Source organism: Amphiprion ocellaris, chromosome 7 (genome assembly GCF_022539595.1).
Source record: "Amphiprion ocellaris isolate individual 3 ecotype Okinawa chromosome 7, ASM2253959v1, whole genome shotgun sequence".
Classification (NCBI taxonomy): Eukaryota; Metazoa; Chordata; class Actinopteri; family Pomacentridae; genus Amphiprion; species Amphiprion ocellaris.
Window position 1 is genome coordinate 2,305,523 of NC_072772.1, and position 19,537 is coordinate 2,325,059.

Below are 19,537 nucleotides of genomic sequence, written 5' to 3' on the forward strand. Positions count from 1 at the left end.
CGAGAGTGTGTGTGTGTGTGTGTGTGTGTGTGTTTCACAGCGATGAAGGATATGAGCGGCGCTTTATGCTGGACGGAGCTCCTGATGTGGAGGATGTAATGGAATATAGACTGGACGGAGGCTGGAGAGAGAATCTCAAGGACGTGCAGCCACTGGGCTGGATGGGCCACTGACAGGGCGGTAATTGAATGCCAGCCTGCATGTGCTGAAGGTCACATCAGCCAAAGGCCTCAGTGTGTGTGTGCGTGTGTGTGTAGGGGGGTTTTATTTGTGCGTGTCTGTACATATCAGTGCATCAGTGCTAATCTGGGCCTGTAAAATTAAAGCAGCAGCATCTAAACAACAACAGAATACAAACTATGTCTGCCAAGGAAAGAAGTATGACCTGCACATTTTCTTGAAAAAGGCAAAAAGATTTACTCTTCCTTATAACAGGTATTCAGACTGGCAACATATTCAGGTTCATGCTGTTCTATCATTCATTGTTAATCACTGCTCTCCACTCACCAGTTTCCTCCAACAGAGAACATCTCAATAAAACTACTCAGCTGCACAGGCTCCATTCACAACCAGTATGTGCAGTGTTCTCTAAAGCAGTCTGCTGTCTGTAAACCAAAGGGCATTCTCCATTGCAGCCAACAGTTTTGTATTCATCAGGCAACAACCACAGTACTCAGGTTTCCATTCAAACTGAAGTGTCCCATTACAATGCAAATATTTACTGTGATCCCAGTTCAGCCATGACGAATATGTTGGTGTAAAGTCTACATAAATGTTCAAAACTATGCTTGTTTGACACAAATAAATATCCCATGTGAGCTTGACATCATGTTCTCTGTTAAGTCAACAAGTTTTGATTTTTGAGTTCATTATATTAAAGCTGATGCAGCCTATATTGTTCAGCTGACAACACACACAATGTGCATGTATTCTAATAAAGGGTTGAATATAATAAAGTTCAATAAAATGATTCCTCTGCATTTACATAATTTCTGTCTTAACAGAAAAACACAAAAATTACCATTCAATTATTATTTTCAACCACATATAATTTAATTAACGATAAGTAAAAACTACACTGAATGTTGATAATGTAAAATAGTTCATTTGAATGTGGTGTACTCAAAACACTATGTTTTGTCTGCAAGCTGTTTGTAATAGACTTTTGAGCAAAGTGAGCAAGATGCAGTTTAGTGTGAATTCACCAGTTCAGTGCTATTAAACCAGTGCAGAAGAAGATGGTGCAACAAGCATAACCCTCTGAACCCCAGACACTTTCTGGGCGGTTTTGTTGCTTTGTTGCTTTGTTTTTTGTTTTTTTTGCTTCTGTCACTATTTTTTCTTTTATCACTGTGGGCTCATTTATCACTGCAATATAAAGTCAGAGAAAAACAAGTACTTTGTGCAGTATGACATGGTTATAATACCATAAACCACAAACTAAAGAAAAAATGAAAGTTGAATTTCTGTGCCAACAACAGTTGCCAAATGTCCCTAGATTTTTGTCACGGGACTGTTGATTTTTTTTGTAAGTGAGACAAGTGGAATCAAGAGAGTTTAATGAAATATTAGAATTAGTTAAGTCTCATGGCAGAACAGCACATATTACACATGATTAGTTGAAGGTTGATTCCTTATGTTTTTACATTTTCTGACTCTGATAGATGACATCATTTTAGGCGAATTTTTAAGCTTTCTGTAAAGACAACATTCGTTTTAAACCCACTGGTGGATCTTAGAGTTTGGAGATTTATAAAAAAAAAGCATCACTCAAACCTCAAACGGTGGAATTATGACACTAGAGGAAGGTATCAGAGTCGCCATCTCTCTACACATACGTTTTCAATGACGTTTCTGTCTGCAGCTATTTTTGTCTCTCAGTGGAGAGTGTGGAAGCTTCAGTGGGTGTCTAAGTCACATGCTTCACGTATGTCATGATTTATTCACAAAGTCTGAACAATGTTTCAGTCACATCTTTGTTTTAGCATGTTGCATTTAAGTTCTAAATCCACGTCAACGTGATTCACAGATCAAGCAACATCTGGAAACTTTCCCACAATCTCCTGTTTTGACACCATGAGCTGATCTCATTGCTACTTTGTCTAATATCTAAATGCAAACCACATGCCGCCCATTGATTATTACTCTGCACCGTTTCCTCCCAACCATTTGATCAGCTGTATAATTGTTCTGCCAGTGCTTTTCCTTGGCTTACTTGGGGAGACTATAAGCTCTCATACTACTGAAGACTCCACTGCAGCAAACATCTGAGGAGGACTTAGTAATTAGTAATAATTTCTTCATTTCCTCAAACTTTTACAACTCAGCCAAGCAAAAAAATGTATTTGCAACAGTAAAAAAAAAAACAAAAAAAAAAAACAGCTAAATGGAAATGCACCTTGTGTCTACTTTTCGAGCAGGAACAATTCCAAGCAAAATCAGATCTCTTCATTATTTAGGCCTCTTTAATGGCAAAGTTCCCTCGTCGCTGCCAAGCAATGCTCAGTCAGGGATGCAACGGATGTGCTGACACCTGCTCGAACGTGCAGCAAGAGGGAAGAGGGATGTGTGAAATGGGCTTGGCTTGCCAAAGGCACAAAGGGCGAACCAACATTGCTGGGCGATGCGCTGCCAGAGGTGCATATTATAGGGCATCTTTGGCAGGAGCTGTAAGTCACACGGATTCCTCAATCCAGCCATGATTCAGCCATTTTTTTAGAGTCACTCACAGCAATGTTTACATGAGTTATAAATGCTTTAGCCAAGGTGTTTGACAGCAATTACTCAAGGAGGAATATCGCTGCTTATTAGCGCTTTCAACACCGCTTGTCTAAGTGCAGCTGCTTTAAGCTGAGACCGATTATTCAGCATCAATAAATCATATATAACCATGTGGGTGAAAAAGTCAAAGCAACACAGAGCTGCTGTGTTTCATATGAGCTGGTCAGACATCCGCAGAGCAGCATCAGCTTCACATATCTTCCAATCAACATATCCACTTCCCTGTAATTCCCATTCATTCCCTCCCTCACTTCCTCTTTCTAAGAGTCTCACGCTCAAGCTGCAGTTCAGAGCGACATAAGAGTGCTCACTGTGGATTCAACACTTATCTCTGGAGACAAGCACTACTTGGACAGAGGCATCGATATGTTTCCCCAAAATAAAGGAAAGATGCAAGAAATTAGTCCAAACCTGAAGAGGCATGCGCTTAGCAAATGTGTTCGAAGAAAAGGCAAAATTAGTACCTTTTGTACCACATAGCATTATTATTATTCTAGTGCCCTGTCGTGAGTGCAACCACTCATGTTCAATTAAATGGATTCAAAAATTTGCTTTTTTTTTTGGGAAATTCTGTATGAACTCATTAGCATTATTCACCAACTGCATTTGCTTTCTTGTCCCATAATGTTTTGTTAATGATTGTTTAGCTGTGCTTTAGCCCTTAACATTTTAACACATAGCTATGGTCAAATACAAGACACTAATTTGGTTTTCATTTACATAATACTGGCAGTCAATAAAAGAGGAATTTGATGCTGCTAAATCCATTATTATTCTATTCATACTTGCATGAAAATAAAATGTAATTAATTCTACTTATAATGATATAAGGTAAATGAATACTGTACGTACTGCTTTCACTCTTTTCCTTTACTTTCATCTATTTCATCATGTTTAATGTTAATGAAGTGGATAAAATATAGCAGCACTTTCAATATAATGCATTCCAGTACACCACCACCCACTATGACCTCAATAATAAACATAAAGTAAAATAATCACCTTTCTGATAACATCAGCAAAAACTGAAAATGCAAAAGCTTCACGGAAACATTGATGGCAGAGTTGTTGTATTGTATTACACAAGTATATATAATGCTGTTCTTTGTCAGAGCTAGCAGCGTTGTTTGAAAAATGATGCCTGAACCACAAGCCGGTGTTGTCTACAACTATGTTTTATACATTATAAAAGCTTTAAAATACAGCTCATGAAGACTGACAGTGGTAAAAACCAGTCAGTGTTAAATGTACAGTGGCTCAACCAGACGCTGGGATGTTCTAGAAGGGCTTTCAGTACTTTTCAGTCTAATATTAAACGTGCATCGAGTCCATCTTGAAGGTGTCAAATGAATGACAGCAGCAGCCTTTTCTCCAACAGATAGACCTCTATCGACCTGAAATAATGAAAATGAATGCCTGTAATCAGTGGTTCACTGTACACAATGAAATCACTAACCAACCTCATGAAGAAGAGTCCACTCTGTTAATGAAGTGCCTCGATATTATCTGTTCAGTCCAGCCCAGTTAACTGATATGAGTGTCCAGATCGTTATCTCCAGCTCCCAACCCTGAGTAATCAAAGGGTCGCTGACTTCTCTTTCTATTCAAACCCCACTATACTCTATCTAATTTACTGATTTTGATCAGGAGATGGTCCTCTGTTAATCGCTCCACGCAGTCCAACAGGTCCTCATACCCACAATGACAAAAGCACATTTGTGTGAGCCTCCTCTTAGGTGAATGTCTGATTTTTCCACCACTAAATCTACCTGGTTACTGTTTGGTAAAGGGTCAAAACAGTTTGTATAGGAGTCAAACTGATACTGGATTTTGGGGACAGATATGAATAAGAAACTGTAATATCGATACATCAGCCAATTTTGTTCATATGTATGATAAAATTATCAATAAGGCAAGAAATGGGGCTATTGGTTATTAACTTTGCAGCAATATTTTTTGCAAACCAGTGGAGTTAGACAAACTATATAAGGACATCATTTCCAGATTAGCCCAAGCCTCTTTTTCTGCATCATGGTCTGTAAAAGAATATCTTTCATTGGGCTGTATGTTGTCCCATATATACAATCACTGATATATCTCTGGCGGGTCACTACTAACCAGTAATATCAGCCAGCCGATTCATCAGCCGGGCTCTAGTTTGTACAAATAAACCATCCAACCAACCTCCTTCCTAAGACTTCTCATGGCAGTAAACCAACATCACACTGCTTCCACCTTTGCTCATTATTTGTACTACTCAACCAATAGCCAACATTGCTTCCTTTGATCGTACAATATGGACATCAGCTGAGACCTTCTGGAAGAGCAAGAGACTGCAAGTTTACCCTCTCTCGCTTATTAACTCACTGTAGTGGCTTCAAACAACAATAATTTACATAAAAAGAGCTGTTAAGTGAATTAAGTATATTTTTACACTATTAAAAACAGTGCAAAACATTCATTATGTATCAGCCAAGAATCTCAACAACATAGATATTCAGACCACTGATGATTCACCAATAAATCAGTAATGATCTGTAACATTTTTAAACAGCAAAACTCGTACAGAGTCACTGATTTCCCTGCTTTGTATTTGCATCTGTATATGTCTCTAAGTTTGTCATCAGCACAAACGTGAGACTGGTAATGGTGTAAATGCATGATTACTGCATGAGAAATATGGTAGATGTGGCTGATCCAAAGCACTTTCTGTATAAACAAAATGTTAATATGAAACATAAAACTTCATATTTATGTTAAATATAAAACTGTAATGTAAAACAACTGTAGTGAACAAAACTCTAAAAGATCATGAATGTAAGCTGCATTGCACAGCCTGAATTACATTACACTGATCCACTGACTATTGGTTTTCCCTCAGTTTAAATCCCTAATTAATCATTAAATACATTTATTGGTTGAATGCCTGATTAATCACAAGTCTATGCATATTTATATTTCAGCTGCATGTAGAGAGAGACAGCTCTGGTGTACAGATCATTTAATCAGTCGTAGTACAACTGTCATAATATCATATTATTAGTACAAGCGGCGAGCAACTACTGAAACAAGTACATAGGGTTAGTCCGTCCAACCAGAAGCACACGATCTGAAAAACTGGCTTTCCCAGAATGCTGCAGGCTTTGTTTGCAAGGAGACTCCTCTGGGACTGGACTGGCTCAGGGAGAGGAGAAGGGAGGGGGCATCACCAGAAAGAGCTGGCACATGCCCAGTACTGAGAGTCTGCCATCCACAGCTTGAGCACAGCCCCTCTCCTAAGCTCATTACTCAGCTTTACTCTCACGATTGTGAGCGACAAAGTACAGCAGAGAGAGAAAAAAATGAGCAGAAGAGAGGAAGTTGTACTGTGTGGCTGCTGGAAAATGCAAATGTACAGTATATTTGGTTAAAAACTGGGCATGTGAGCACAGAAATGACAGGATCTGGCTAAAAATGAACACAACAGCTGAGTGACAATTCATTAAATGCAATTAGTGATGTTTGTATGAGATGCTGAGCACCATCATCCACCAACAACACAGTCCTGCTTCAGAAAATACTTTCATTTAAGTAGCATTTTAATGCAGGACGGACTTTAACTTGCAGTACAGTATTTGTGGTAACAGATCGGAATTCTTCCTTCTTTATCTTGGCGATGATAAGAAAAGAAATCAGTGAATGAAGGCGAAGGGAATATGATGACACAGTAAATCCTCCCCCCCAGTACAGCCTGATATGAACCCATCCACTGTGTTGGTCAGCACAGAAAATATCCAGGATCATGCCCTACAAAGAGCAGCATGCACTCATCTTATTGCTTTAGTCGCTATAGCAACACGTATAGTAATGTCTGTCCATTTACTCAGCAGTGTGCAGCATTTAGAAAAGCTGCAGTGGTATTTTGCTGTGTTTTTTTTCTCTGTTTTCTGCTGTTCCCATTTTATAAATGTCGCTTCTAATCTTCGTTTTATTGTTAGTATGAAGAAATACCTTACTTTCAAACACATTTCATTTCTAGTACAAAATATATTTTTTTAAATCACTTCAAGGTTTTACATCATTGTTTAGGGTAGTGCAGATAGTACAGAATTTATGATGACAATTTCTGAAACAACAAAACTATGAAGTTGCATCTTAATCCTTGTATTATTCATTTATTTGTACTCACCTTTGAATCTAAAAAAACTATTAAAAATACCATGATTATGATTTGTAATTTTGTTATTATATTACTTACATTCATTTTTCATTATTCAGTGTTAATTCAATGAATATAAGTCAACTTACACATTTACTTACATTCAAAAATAAGATATGCTAAAAAAAAAAAAAAAAAAAAAAGAGCCACAGTCTAAGCCTGATTTTGATATTTGATCCAATTTTGTGACCCAGAAGTCACTGACATGTTAGCTTGATTCAGCTTAGTTAACCTTTACAATAAGTCGTGGATGATGGTTAATCGATTGTTGATCTGGATCTGATATTCTGCATTTTCCCAATTAGCGGTAATTTAGTAAGCAAGTAGTTCTAATAAATTTGTTTTAAAATGTGCTACTTTGGCGGTGATGCTGAGTTGCCTCCTTCTACAGGTAGTCACCTATCGGCCTCGAGCGATGTCTCACCCACAGCAGCATCCAATTGGCTACATGCTACAAGTAATAGCCTATCAACACAGAACGATAAATGTTGAACACATCTCTTTAATTGATATATGTAAATAAATTAATTTCAACAAAGATGGAGTTTGTGTTATTCAAAATTTTGACATTAACGTTGACTGTTTTTACTACAAATGTGTATCAGTTACAAATACTGGTTTCCTTAATTCATAATAATTGGTATTGATATTAGCCCTGAAGAAACCATACTGGTCAACTCCTTGTTGTAAGTCCTATCACTACCCAACATGAGTCTTGCATGTGTAGGTGTAAATGGTTTGCAGCAGGTAAGGTCCACCATATGTACTGGACTATATTCATGCACAGAAAACCTCTTCACAGTCTGAAGACATACACTGCATATAACTGTATGGACAAAAAACATTATCGCCAATCTTTATTCATAAAAGACTGAACATAGGAAATTGTGGTGTTATGGCAGCAATTCATGAAAATCCCCAAAGCACACGTATATTGAAAAGTGCGCAATGAGCGAGGTATATCTACACAAAATCAGCATACCAGGTAGTCTGCTCTGTGGACAGCATCTGTGTTACATTGAGCTGAACACACAGATGTCTGCAGCTTTTCAACAAGTTTGGAGAAGCATCGATATTCAGTGAAGGCCAGTACAGACGCGATGTAAACCGTTTACACACATGCATGCATGACTCACATCAGCCTACGATGTATATCTGGTACTGAGTTTCATCTCGGCTCAGATGAAGTAATTGTATAAATGTCAAGGATGATGGCATGACAACAGATAAAATCTACTCTATATGGCCCAAACAACACTGACATACAATCATAATGTGGTTGTAGACACTTTAAAAATCTAAAATCTAGTTTGGCCTTCTATTTTTGACTTGAGCATTAAAGCCAAGGTATGAAAAACAAGCAGCCATTTGTCTTTTGAATGAAATAACATGTAGGCTGTTTATTTCAATCTCTGATTTTGGATTCTGAATGGAAAATGAATGACACTAACATATGTCAAATCCATAACCATTTTTCAGTTACAATTAGCTGCACTGACCGCCTTTGAATAGTGGAAATCGCCAGACAGCAACACTGCCAGGGCCTTGGTTCTTATAGATGTTGAAGGCCAAAAAACAAGGCATGAAATGTCAAAATCGTAAAGAAATCACACTTAAACATACTTCCAATTGTGCTCCCAAAAGAGTAGATCTTTCTTGAAAACTAGAATTTCTATTCTGTTGTTGCAGTTTTGCAGTCTACTTTTTATCAAACACAGAAAAGCAGTCATCAGATGGAACATTATTAAACTGCACCGCAGCAAAAGTTTAAAGGAAAGACACTCATGTCTCTTATCCATATCATTAAAACTTTTAAAACATTGGAGATGTCAGACAAATTAAAACTGAGCTGTCAAAACATTTTCCCAACCATCTCGTGAAAAGCAGCCTCACTTCAGATCCCAGACAGTTGGAGGATCCAGACAAAAACCAAAGACACCCATTTATCTGAATCACAATCTGAAGCTGCACCCACAGGAGCAGTAGGAGGGCTTTCAGACGACGCCTCAGTGCTACTGGGAGGCCTCAGATATGTGACTGACATTTCTGACACCTTCACATATTCTGTCTGCTTCTATATATCTCCTCTCTTTCAGAAACAAGTGTGCCAAGCTACGGCTCACGAGGGAGCTCCGGATCCTGTGAAACATCAAGGAGGCGGCTCACAAGAAGGGAATTACAGATGAATACCATCTGGCCTAAAGCCAGCTTGACAAACGCTTAAAAAGTACCAAGTCCCAGCATAGGACCTGAGAGGAGAGTCAGTCTGCCATCAGTGACTCTGGCTGAAAATAGTCCTTCAAATATACCACTCCCCAACACTTGCCAATGACATTTAATTACTTCTATATTGCCGTCAGCATCCCTTTTGTTTCACCTTGCTTGGTTGCCAAGTCACCGTTGACTTTGTTGAACTAACCTCAGGTCTCCCTGACCATATGCTGTCTCCCTGACAGGCACTAGGCACAATAAAACTTCTTTAAACGTCTGTTTACTGGGACTAATCACTTATACTGTACCTGAAATATCCTGCATACATCACTGACTGGTTGAAAAGAGTTAAGCTGTCAACCTACTCAATATATCTGATTACATTTCCTGAGAAGCTGGATTAACTGTTAAATGATATTCACCTAAGAAAGTCGGAACTTAATTCCCAGCAATAAAGTTTAACTCATTATCCAGTTCAACACCTATATGCAGGTTCCAACAACCAGCATTTCTTGACCAAGAATGAGATGAATGACAAATTCATGAAAATATTGACAATGTAAATACAAGCAATTCTGTGGCCCTCAAGTATAGACGGCACCATTTTTATGCTGCGTTGATGGGGGCATATTGTTTCAGGTTGCAGTGAGATGATGAAGTAAGATTAAGTAAGGTTAGTTTGAGTAATACATCTGTAAGTTTTAAGTCTTATCAAACAAACGCCTACAATCACTGCACATGGGTTTAATATACTATGAGGAAGGGCTTTACAACCCTTAAAGATTACATTACAAAGTAATCCTCCAGGAATGTGTGCCTGCTTGCACAGGTTCAAGTTTTTTGCAGTCGTATGCGACAGCACGACAACTGTGCCAAAGCAGTGGATTGACTAAATAAATTAGGGGGTTACTTTTTACAAGTCGGTGCTGTTTGGCTCTACAACCCTGTGCACACTGCAGCTACCACAATGAAATATGATATTCCTTTCACTTGCAAATCCACATTTTTGCCAAGAACACTGCAAAACAACAACAAACCCCCCCCGCAAAGTCATATCTACACAATAGGTGTTTCGCTGCAGATGATGGGCATCTGAAACAACAGATACAATACATCTGTCTACAAGAGGATAAAGCAGCTTGCATTTTAGTAGCACCGTATGCAAGTAACTAAGCACATTTCTGCACTTTGTAGTTATGCAGTATTGTTGTACTGAGCTCCAAACACTGCCAGAACAATACAATATGGTGCCTGAACACATTGTGCAGACACCAACTGACGTTTTTGCTGTTGCTCTGCAAACATGCTGCCCACAATACAGCACCAGCACAGACACAATGCAACACAAATTCTTTAGCCATTTGTGCACCTAAGATGGACAATTTTGGTTAGTCATCATTTAAAGGGAGGTTGCAGAAAGTGTAGGTGACATTTTGGGTGAAAAAAAGCTGACGCACCGCCTATCCTTCCACCTAAAACATCATTTTACAAGCCACTTCACAAACAATCATTCATCCTAAGCTTGACACGTGTTGGTGGCTTTGATTTTTTTTTTTCTGGGAATTTCTATGGACACAACTCAGAGTAGGAATCTGAAACTGCAACAAATGATAATGCACCGTAGTAATTATTTTTTGCAATGTTTTTAATATACTGATCAACTGGTTCTATCATATCAATAAAAGGCCCATCACAGGTTACATTACAGGAGAAAAGTGGAACAATTTGCAACAAACCTAATATGATTTAATCTACAATGGCATGAAAATTAGTCTGTCTACGATGTTTACCAAGTATTTGATGCTTTATGGAAACTGTGCTCTTATACTCCTTCTGTTCCTTTCACACCAATGACTGTCAGTGCCTCACATTTTCAAGCTAAATACGTTTGCAGATGATGCCACGTTTACCATCCTAAATAAAGTTTTAAGTCAGTATGAGGGAAAATCATGACCTGGGTCAGACATGCATAGACTGCACATAAAGAATAACTTAAATCACTGATTTGTGGAGCGAGGCCTTGAGTTTGGAATTTGGTCATCAGTACTTTGGTTTTTTGAAATGCGACATGACAGTCCAGAGGTGAATCTGATTGAGGAGTCAAGGACATAAAGCAGTAACCTGACAATCACAAGGTTTGTGAGCTCTAAAACATATCCTACTTTATTGCATATTTTGCTCTAAATGATTCTATAATCTATAAAATAAACACCATGTTGTAATATAGGAGACTTGAAACTAGCAATTGAGACCATAAGCTCATTGGGAGGATATTTACTGAGGTAATAAAGTAAGTCGAGGAGTAAGGTTGTTTTCTCCTTAACTTCTATGTAATCTGACTACTTTTTGCAGCTAAAGCCCCTGTTGGCTGTTAGAAAGAATGCACTTCTGCACTGGCCTTAATTTTCAGACCCGGAGACTATGTCCATCTTTTATATTCAGCCGGTAGCTGGTTAGCTTAGCTTAGCATTTAGACTGGGAACAAGAGGAAACAGCTAGCATGGTTCTGTCAAAAAGTACTAAATACAGCTATTACTCTAAGGCTCAATAAAAGCACATTATACTTTGCTTCTTTAATCTATACAGTGAAAAAGATTCTTGTATGGATTTAACAGCTTTGGAGGTGCTGCTTGACAGATTTTCGGGCCTGTTTCTCCTTGTCTGCAGTATTAATGCTAAGCTTGGCTAATTAGCTGGAGGTGGTAGTTTTGTGCTTACCAAACATTAATGTAGCATGTAGATTTAGCTACTTGTGCATCCATAGTACATATTTTATGCTAATATTTTTGACACACTGGCAAATTATTTTTAATTGTACTTTACCGTTTTGGAATTATGCACACATCTCTTCTCATTCTCTCAAAGGCAGAGCATTAATGATATCCAAATTGCAATATTATTATCAAAAAACAACAAGCCATGTCTTTATCATTAGCAAAAGTGTTTGAAAAATAAGTCAGCTTGTGTTAAACTGCATTTTCAATGATTCTGTGCAGCCAAAGCTGTAAATTACTGTATATTCTGGGACACTGTAATATAAGAAGTAGACCAGCTCTCATTTGTAATTACTAATAGGCGATATTGTGATTTGTGACTCTGGTGCAGCTTGTAAGACTTAAATCACCTTCACTGCATTGCCGATACCAGACAACACCTTTGAATCGATAATATTAAGCCACATCTACGCCTACATGAGGTGGATAATTTGTGCTTTAAAAAATGACACCCCAAGAGGTTCTTCTGTTCCTAAATCAAACGCTGTTTCGCTGCATGAGTGCAAGTTTTCATAGTGAGCTTATCTCGGCCTTGGCTTGGCATCACAGGAGGAGCCAGACCTGTGAGCAGACCAGTTTTGACTGGGTATATGTGGGGTCATTGGGATCATTTACCAGACGACAGCTTGGCACATGTCTCCCTCATCTGGACACAAGTGGAAAAGCAAGGTTAAGTAAGTACATGGGTCAATACCGAAGTGCTCAGGAAAAAATACGAACAAAAGGGATACTGTGCAGTTTGTGGCTGCAGAAAGGACTCGTTTGTGCACCTCTCAGATCAGCACTAGGTGAGCCTCGCAGCCTGGAGGTGCTCAGTGCATCCCATCATGTACTGTGACCCCCCTATTCGTGTGCAGTGTGTGAAAGCCAGCATATGAATCCCCCTGCATGCAGCAGCTTTGGGCTTTATCAAATTCAAGAGTGCATTTTATCTGACACGTGATGCATTATTTAGTTACCTTTCCATCTTGAAGGCTGAGACGGTCACACCCCTCTCTGGAGAACTCAAATGGGACCTGCTTGCTATGATACAATGCACACATTTCTTCTCCCCTCCTTCTCCAAAACCAGGGGACGTTATTTCCAACCAAAAAATCTGCTTTTAATCTCACAAATGAAGCCTCAACACATACACCGGCCCATCACATCCAGCTATCTGTTCCTGGATCTCTCACTTGGCATGAGAATTATCCCATTGCAGACATCATGCATGTGAGTCAGGCCATTTTTTAAAAGAAAAAAAGACATTTGCTGTTTCCTCCTGGTGCGATTTAACTCAACTTTCACGTGACACGTTAGATATGCAGCCATTTGTTAGAATGAATCCACAGCTCGTATGAAGGAGGGAAAAATGCCATGCGATTGCAAAAAAAAAAGCAGCACCAAAGCGCACACGCAGAAGACAGCACAAATCATAAGCGATGTGCGGCACAAGATATATTGCACTTCAACTCACCTTGAGCGGCCGTTCCTCTGGTGCTGAATACACTTGCTATCAGAGTGGCCACATACCAAATCATAGTACTATTGCCGACCAGCTATTACCACGCAAAGTGCCCCGTTCAACCAGTCTCTCATATTCGACCTTGCACCTCACGGTCTCTTAGCTTTCCAAAAAAAAAAAACAAAAAAAAACCAATAAAGGCCCCCCTTTATTTTTTCCTCTATCATATCCTATTCTCTTTCCTCGTGGCGTTTCCCTTCATCCCTTCCCTCCCCCGTCCTTCCATCCGCATCCTCTCTCCCGAAGAGACAGAGCACCTGCACCGCCGCGTTTGTAGTAGACGGAGCCCGTTTTTTTACGAGCACATAGTGAAACCAAGTGTGAGAATGCAGCCACAGGTCCGCCTCTGCCGCGCTCCGATTGGCTGCCGACGGAGGCTTTGGGGCGTGTATTGGTCCTCCGTGCGCACCCGCACCCCGAATGACAGGAGCGCGACCAGTGCGCCGATTCAAGGTGAGTTGGAGCGTGCCGTAGTAGTGGAGCCGCAGTATCATGCGCATTGACAAGAAGAAGAGCGCCTCGTCCACATCTTTAAATACCGAAAACTGGCCCCCACGTGCAACCTCATCCATTCATCCACACATCCCTGCTCGCTCTGTCTTTTTTTTCTATGTGTGCATGATCCCCTCATATCATATCAATAGTGGCCCCCTCCGGCTGTTTATGCTGTTTAATAAAAACGGGGGGACGCTGGTGGTGTGACTCATCCGTGGCTCACCCCCATAGCCCTCGGGCTGCTGTCATGTCGCTGTCGCCGACATTAAAATTATTTTTTATTTATTTATTTATTTTAATCGCCACCGCGCCGCGTCTGGTGCTTTATGTGATGGGTGTGGCGACACATACAATACAGTCTTCTTTTTTTTTCCTCGACGGCCGAGCGAGAGGATGGTGCTGCCAACTGCGCACACATGGTCACCGCTGATAAGGAGGCTGCTGCCTTCTCACGTTCACTTCCCTCGCTCTGTTTTTTCTTCTTTTCTGTCTACATGCATGACCATAGAGGGATTCATAACGCCCTGTGCTGCCTCTGGCTTCCTCCTCGACATCAGCTCAGATCTCACCCAAATAACACACCGAGCATGCTTGCTGCTGCTGCTGCTGCTGCTGCTGCTGCTGCTGCTGCTGCTGCTGCTGCTGCTGCTGCTGCTGCTGCTGCTGCTGCTGCTGCTGCTGCTGCTGCTGCTGCTGCTGCTGCTGCTGCTGCTGCTGCTGCTGCTGCTGCTGCTGCTGCTGCTGCTGCTGCTGCTGCTGCTGCTGCTGCGTCAGGCTGCCGGATGATAAACATTTAGCTGATCTATCATTTGGAGCATATTTTGCGAATATTTCAGCATATTTTTTATTTATTTTTTTTGTATTTGTCTCGACGCTCATGTCTGTCTGTCTCCCCTCCCTTCCCTCCCTTCCCTCCCTCTTTTTTGAGACTGTCATGTTACTGCCTGAAATCAAAGAAAATCTAAAAATGTGCCCAAAAAAATCAAAGCCATTCTCGTTTCTGTCTGCACACCTTCTTTTAGTGATATTGTCATGCAACATTTGCACTATTTTTTGTTAGATCCAGATGGAGGGGCATACTGAAAAAAAAAAGTAATGTACATATGCTCCTTGACATGTAACCTCTAAGTCTGTTGACCTCTAGAATGATCAGTACCATTTTTCCTGACTATATTCCCCCATTGTTTATTTTGACACTCACTCCAAATGGGTGCCAGGTTCACAGTGGCTGTGAAGGTTAAAGCATAGGATTTATATAGTTTGATATGCATGAAACTCCTCAGTGACCCTCTTGTACAAAAGCATTTGCAGTTGCACATTTATTATTCAGGTTCAATGCTTCACCTGTCTAGATGTTAGTATTACACTTAGAAAGTCAAATGAAGTCACCATTATTTACACAGCAAATTTCAGACAGCACAAAAGCCAAAGTGCTTTCCAATTAAGAAAGACTGATGATAAAAAAAAATGCTCAATTAGTTTACATATTAGGGGTAAGTCCCTACAGTGTGATTTATGATGCAAATTTATGGGTAAAATCCCACAAAATTATATACGATAAAATCTGTTTTAGGTTAAGACACTATAGTATTATTAATTGTGGAGATTTGCCAGACTACTTTTAAACTTAAGACCCTGCAAAAATAAACATGGAAAACCCAAGAAATTCAAAGATTTATAATTAGCAACTGCACAGAACCAGGCTCAGGCAGGGCTGACATCTGCCTCGACTGGTTGGGGTGAAGATAAAGGGGGGGAGAGAGGAACAATCACAGAGACAAACAACAACAAACAAACAAGAGGACAAAAACTCTGGACAGATGAGTGGGACAAGTGGCCGGTGATCAGAAATGTACCAGAGACACCTGCAGAGAGTTGCATGCAGAGAGAGGACAGAGAGGACAAAGTACGAACTATGGAAGAAGGAAAACACAAGGTTAATAAGATGCAATAATGTACATAAAGGCATGGAGGAAATAATAAGGATGAATATATGTGAAGACAGCAGACAAGGAGAAACAGCTCGCCTGGCTCATATCTGTCGAGCACTACCTCCAAAGCTGCTTAATCCTGACAACAAATTTTCTCTGTAAAGAAAAAATAAGCAAGTCTTACATGAGATTTTACTGAGCTTTAGAGTAGTAGGTATATTTTGTTAGCTTTTGTCAGGACCATGCCAGCTGTTTCCCCCTACTCCCAGTCTTAATGCTAAACTAAGCTAACCAGCTACTGTCTTGCTGTTCAGACAGGGCAGTGTGCTTTCAATTTCCCCACCTAACTCTCAGCAATAGTTTATATAAACACACAGAGTAAATGACAAAGATGAACATATGTGAAGACAGTCAAAGGAACAGGATAGCCAAAAATAAAGCATACTGACTGGATTAAAAAAAGAAGCAGAACCATAATAGCGAAAGAGTAAAAGAGAAAACTAAGTGAAATCAGGCAACTGATCAATACAAAGCAACGGGGTGATAAAAAGAAACGACACCACTAGACAAGCTTCTGGAAGAACTAAAAGCAATGGCGAAAAGGTGAGCCTTTAAATTTGACTTGAATTTGCCAATAGTGGGACAGGATTTAAAATGTGGAACAAGGGACTGTTTCAGAGCCAAAAGTCTGTCAGCGAATGAGGTAGTAACTATGAGGATGACCTCAGAGGCCTGGGGACACAAAACACTAAATAACGGCCCTTAAAGGGAGCCTGGATCAATCTGAGGGGTTACCAGATGATTTACAAGATTAAAAATAAGGATAACAACAAACTGTGTACATATGTTTACATTTCTGTGTTTTATATTGAAATTCTGCACAGTTTTGCAATAAAACCCTATTAAATGAATGAATCTAAAACTCAAGGTAATTATTGCTTCTCTTTAAAGGGTTTGCAGCCCTAAAAGGTTGAGAACAACTCCTCTAAGATAAATCCAGCTCCGTGCACTAACGATCACATATGGAAGAGGTAGCAGCTGCTCCTCCCTCACACAGCAGGTCACACCACCACGCACTCATGTTTCCATGTAAGCACGTAAAGGTGTGAGATCAAGTGTTAGAAGCTCAAGAAAACCTCCTCTGACAAGTGTAGTTGCCTGTAAGAGAGCAGCGTGACTGGAGGCGAAGCTTTACTCTGCAGAACACTCAATACCAATGCAAGGTATGAGTCATAAATTATGGATCCTAATTACCAATAGCTGTGTTGCAGAGAATCCTTCTTTAGCTCTACATTTTAAAGTCTTTTCCACGGAAAAGGCCGTACAGAGGAACTGTTACCGTCGCCGACAAAGCCATTTGGAAGGTGGAGCATCTGTCAGATTCTCACAGTTGCTGTCGGTGGAGGTATGCGACGGTGTGCCTTGACTGCTGCGTGGCAAAACAAGGTCATATTACCAACATACCCCCCTCCAACCCTCACCTAAAGTTACAGAAGTGCTGACACAACACCAGGACACACTGCAGGCCGAAAGCTTCAGTATCCAGAGCCGTGATGAGTCTGTTTCCGCTGTCACACACACGACATTTGCTTCATAAGGTCACATAAGAGATTGGTTTTCTTTTTTTTTTCTCCCCCATGGTTGAATTGGATTTTCTACAAGCCGAGCCACAGAAAAGATAAGAACAGTTAAGATAATCTCTTATGTAATACTGGTACTATTAGTGCTACAGCTCTGTTAGAGCAGACTGGAGATGGCTGTTACCAAAGGGCAGGAAGAGAACATTGAATGTTTCTAGACTTCAGTAGCAGTCAGGGACCAGTGGTACAAAAACAACATCGGGATTATGCTCATAGGCTCATATGCCTCGTACGATCAGTCAGATTCTGAGCTGGATGTTTATACTTGAAGCAGCCTGGTATTGATCAAATGAAGGATATTCTCATTATGAACACTGTTCTGGTTTCACATTTAAAACTCTTCAACTTCTGCTCCACTACAGGGAGGAATAGCACACTTTTTGTAGCTTTGAGTTCAACCAAGGAGAGATTTCTGCAAAACCTTCATCATTTAAGTATCCGTTTGAGGCCCAAATAGGTAAAATTGTTCAATACTGAGGAAAATTGTAACAAATGAAAATTATTTTTTCTTTTGTGCTACATTTGTCTTCTCTCGGCCCCTCTAATTTGACATGTGACTCTCCAGAGGGGCCTAAACCCTAAGTTGGAGACCCCTTGACAAACTAGATCTACCTTGACCATCTACTGCAGCACATCAGTGCATCAGTGTCTAGATGTTGTATATATTGATAAATCTGTCACATTTACTTTGATATTTAAAATTTACAGTCCTAGTAATACATCTTTATGATTCTGAACGGACTGTTACTTGCACTGGCTTGTTTCTAAACTGTTTAATTGCTACTTTTACTTAAATAAAAGAATAAAGGCAACAACACAGTTTGTATGTTTTCTGATGAATGCTGGGTTGAGGTAGGATCAGGATCTGTGCTGGTGTGTCAGGTGCCTCGGCAAAAATAATGGAATGAAAAATTAATAGAAATGTCTCTTTGAGTACAGCACACTCATTTATTTTTAGGGTCACCCTCCACCGGGATCCACTCAGTCTGTCACACTTTGATGTCTACACTGCTTTTTATTTTATCTCCGCCCGAGCAGAACTTGAAAAGAACACAGTTAATGCATCTCTCATCTATAATGTTCAACCTAAACTACTGCAAATTCTGTCATTGTTCCTTTATTCCATGCACTTGAAACTCGTGCATCCCTGTGGCCCTGAATGCGTGCACAGGCTCAGATGCTTCAGTGACAGAGACATATGGATGTGTACACTGAGGGCCCCTCCAGCATCAGTCAGTCAGCCTGCAGCTCGCTAACCTGCCTGCACCAAATGAGATGTTGAGTGTGCCGGCTGCCGAACAGATGTCCTGTTGCATGTCTGTTTATGGTGTTTTATAAGCTCTGTATGTCCTTATACTGGAGCCTTGCTACCCCTTCAGAGCATCATTCATGCTTTTGGCCAGTAGTGGTCAGTAGTGTTTTACACAAGAGGCTGGTCCTGTTCTTCAGAGTGTGGGTGTCCTGTGTATATGATGCTTTATTCTTTTCATTTTTATTAAAATGCTTTTTAGGATAAACTAAAGCTCTGTAAGAACCAAAATGTGCAGGTAATTGGGACCTATTTATTCATCTTTTTTTTAGGATTTTTTCTTTTAGCATAACAAATTTGGGGAATTAATTATCCTTAATTTCCAATTTACCATGATATACCTCTGACAAAAATGTAATTATTTTCTATTTTGCTATTTTAATATTTATCTATATGATGACATACACCACTACTACTGCTGCTACTACTAACAACGATGATAAATAATAACAACAAAAAGCACTCAGAGAGCGTAGTACTCCACCAAGGCTGCTCAGTCTTTGTATCATGTCTGAAATGAAATTTTTAATAAAAATTGAACTTGCACTGAGCACAGGCATGTGTTACCCATGTGTATGTTATGTACGGATACGGAATCGCATGACCTAAATATGTAGCGCGCGGCGGGAACTGATGGACTCAGAAACACCCCCACAGTTTAATCAATTGTTCCTTGTATGCTTTCCAATGGATA

At 40.0% G+C, this 19,537-nt stretch overlaps 1 protein-coding gene across 9 annotated transcripts in view; it reads right to left on the reverse strand.

Annotated features, from left to right (window-relative positions):
* Nucleotides 1-19,537, reverse strand: part of igsf9ba (immunoglobulin superfamily, member 9Ba) — a 100,054-nt gene that overhangs the window by 62,382 nt on the left and 18,135 nt on the right. For 4 of the 9 annotated variants that reach the window (XR_008602230.1, XR_004846928.2, XM_055012031.1 and 1 more), the window contains exon 1: nt 13,421-13,745. The exons of 1 other annotated variant lie outside the window; for it this stretch is intronic. Coding sequence is in view for 5 of the 8 variants with exons in the window: in XM_055012031.1 (XP_054868006.1) it covers nt 13,421-13,484 (64 nt within the window). In the remaining 3 variants the exon portion in view is untranslated. Of the gene's footprint in view, nt 1-12,923; nt 13,058-13,420; nt 13,746-19,537 lie in introns of those variants that run through there. 4 more of the 9 variants (XM_055012032.1, XM_035945881.2, XM_035945883.2 and 1 more) reach the window with 2 other exon arrangements.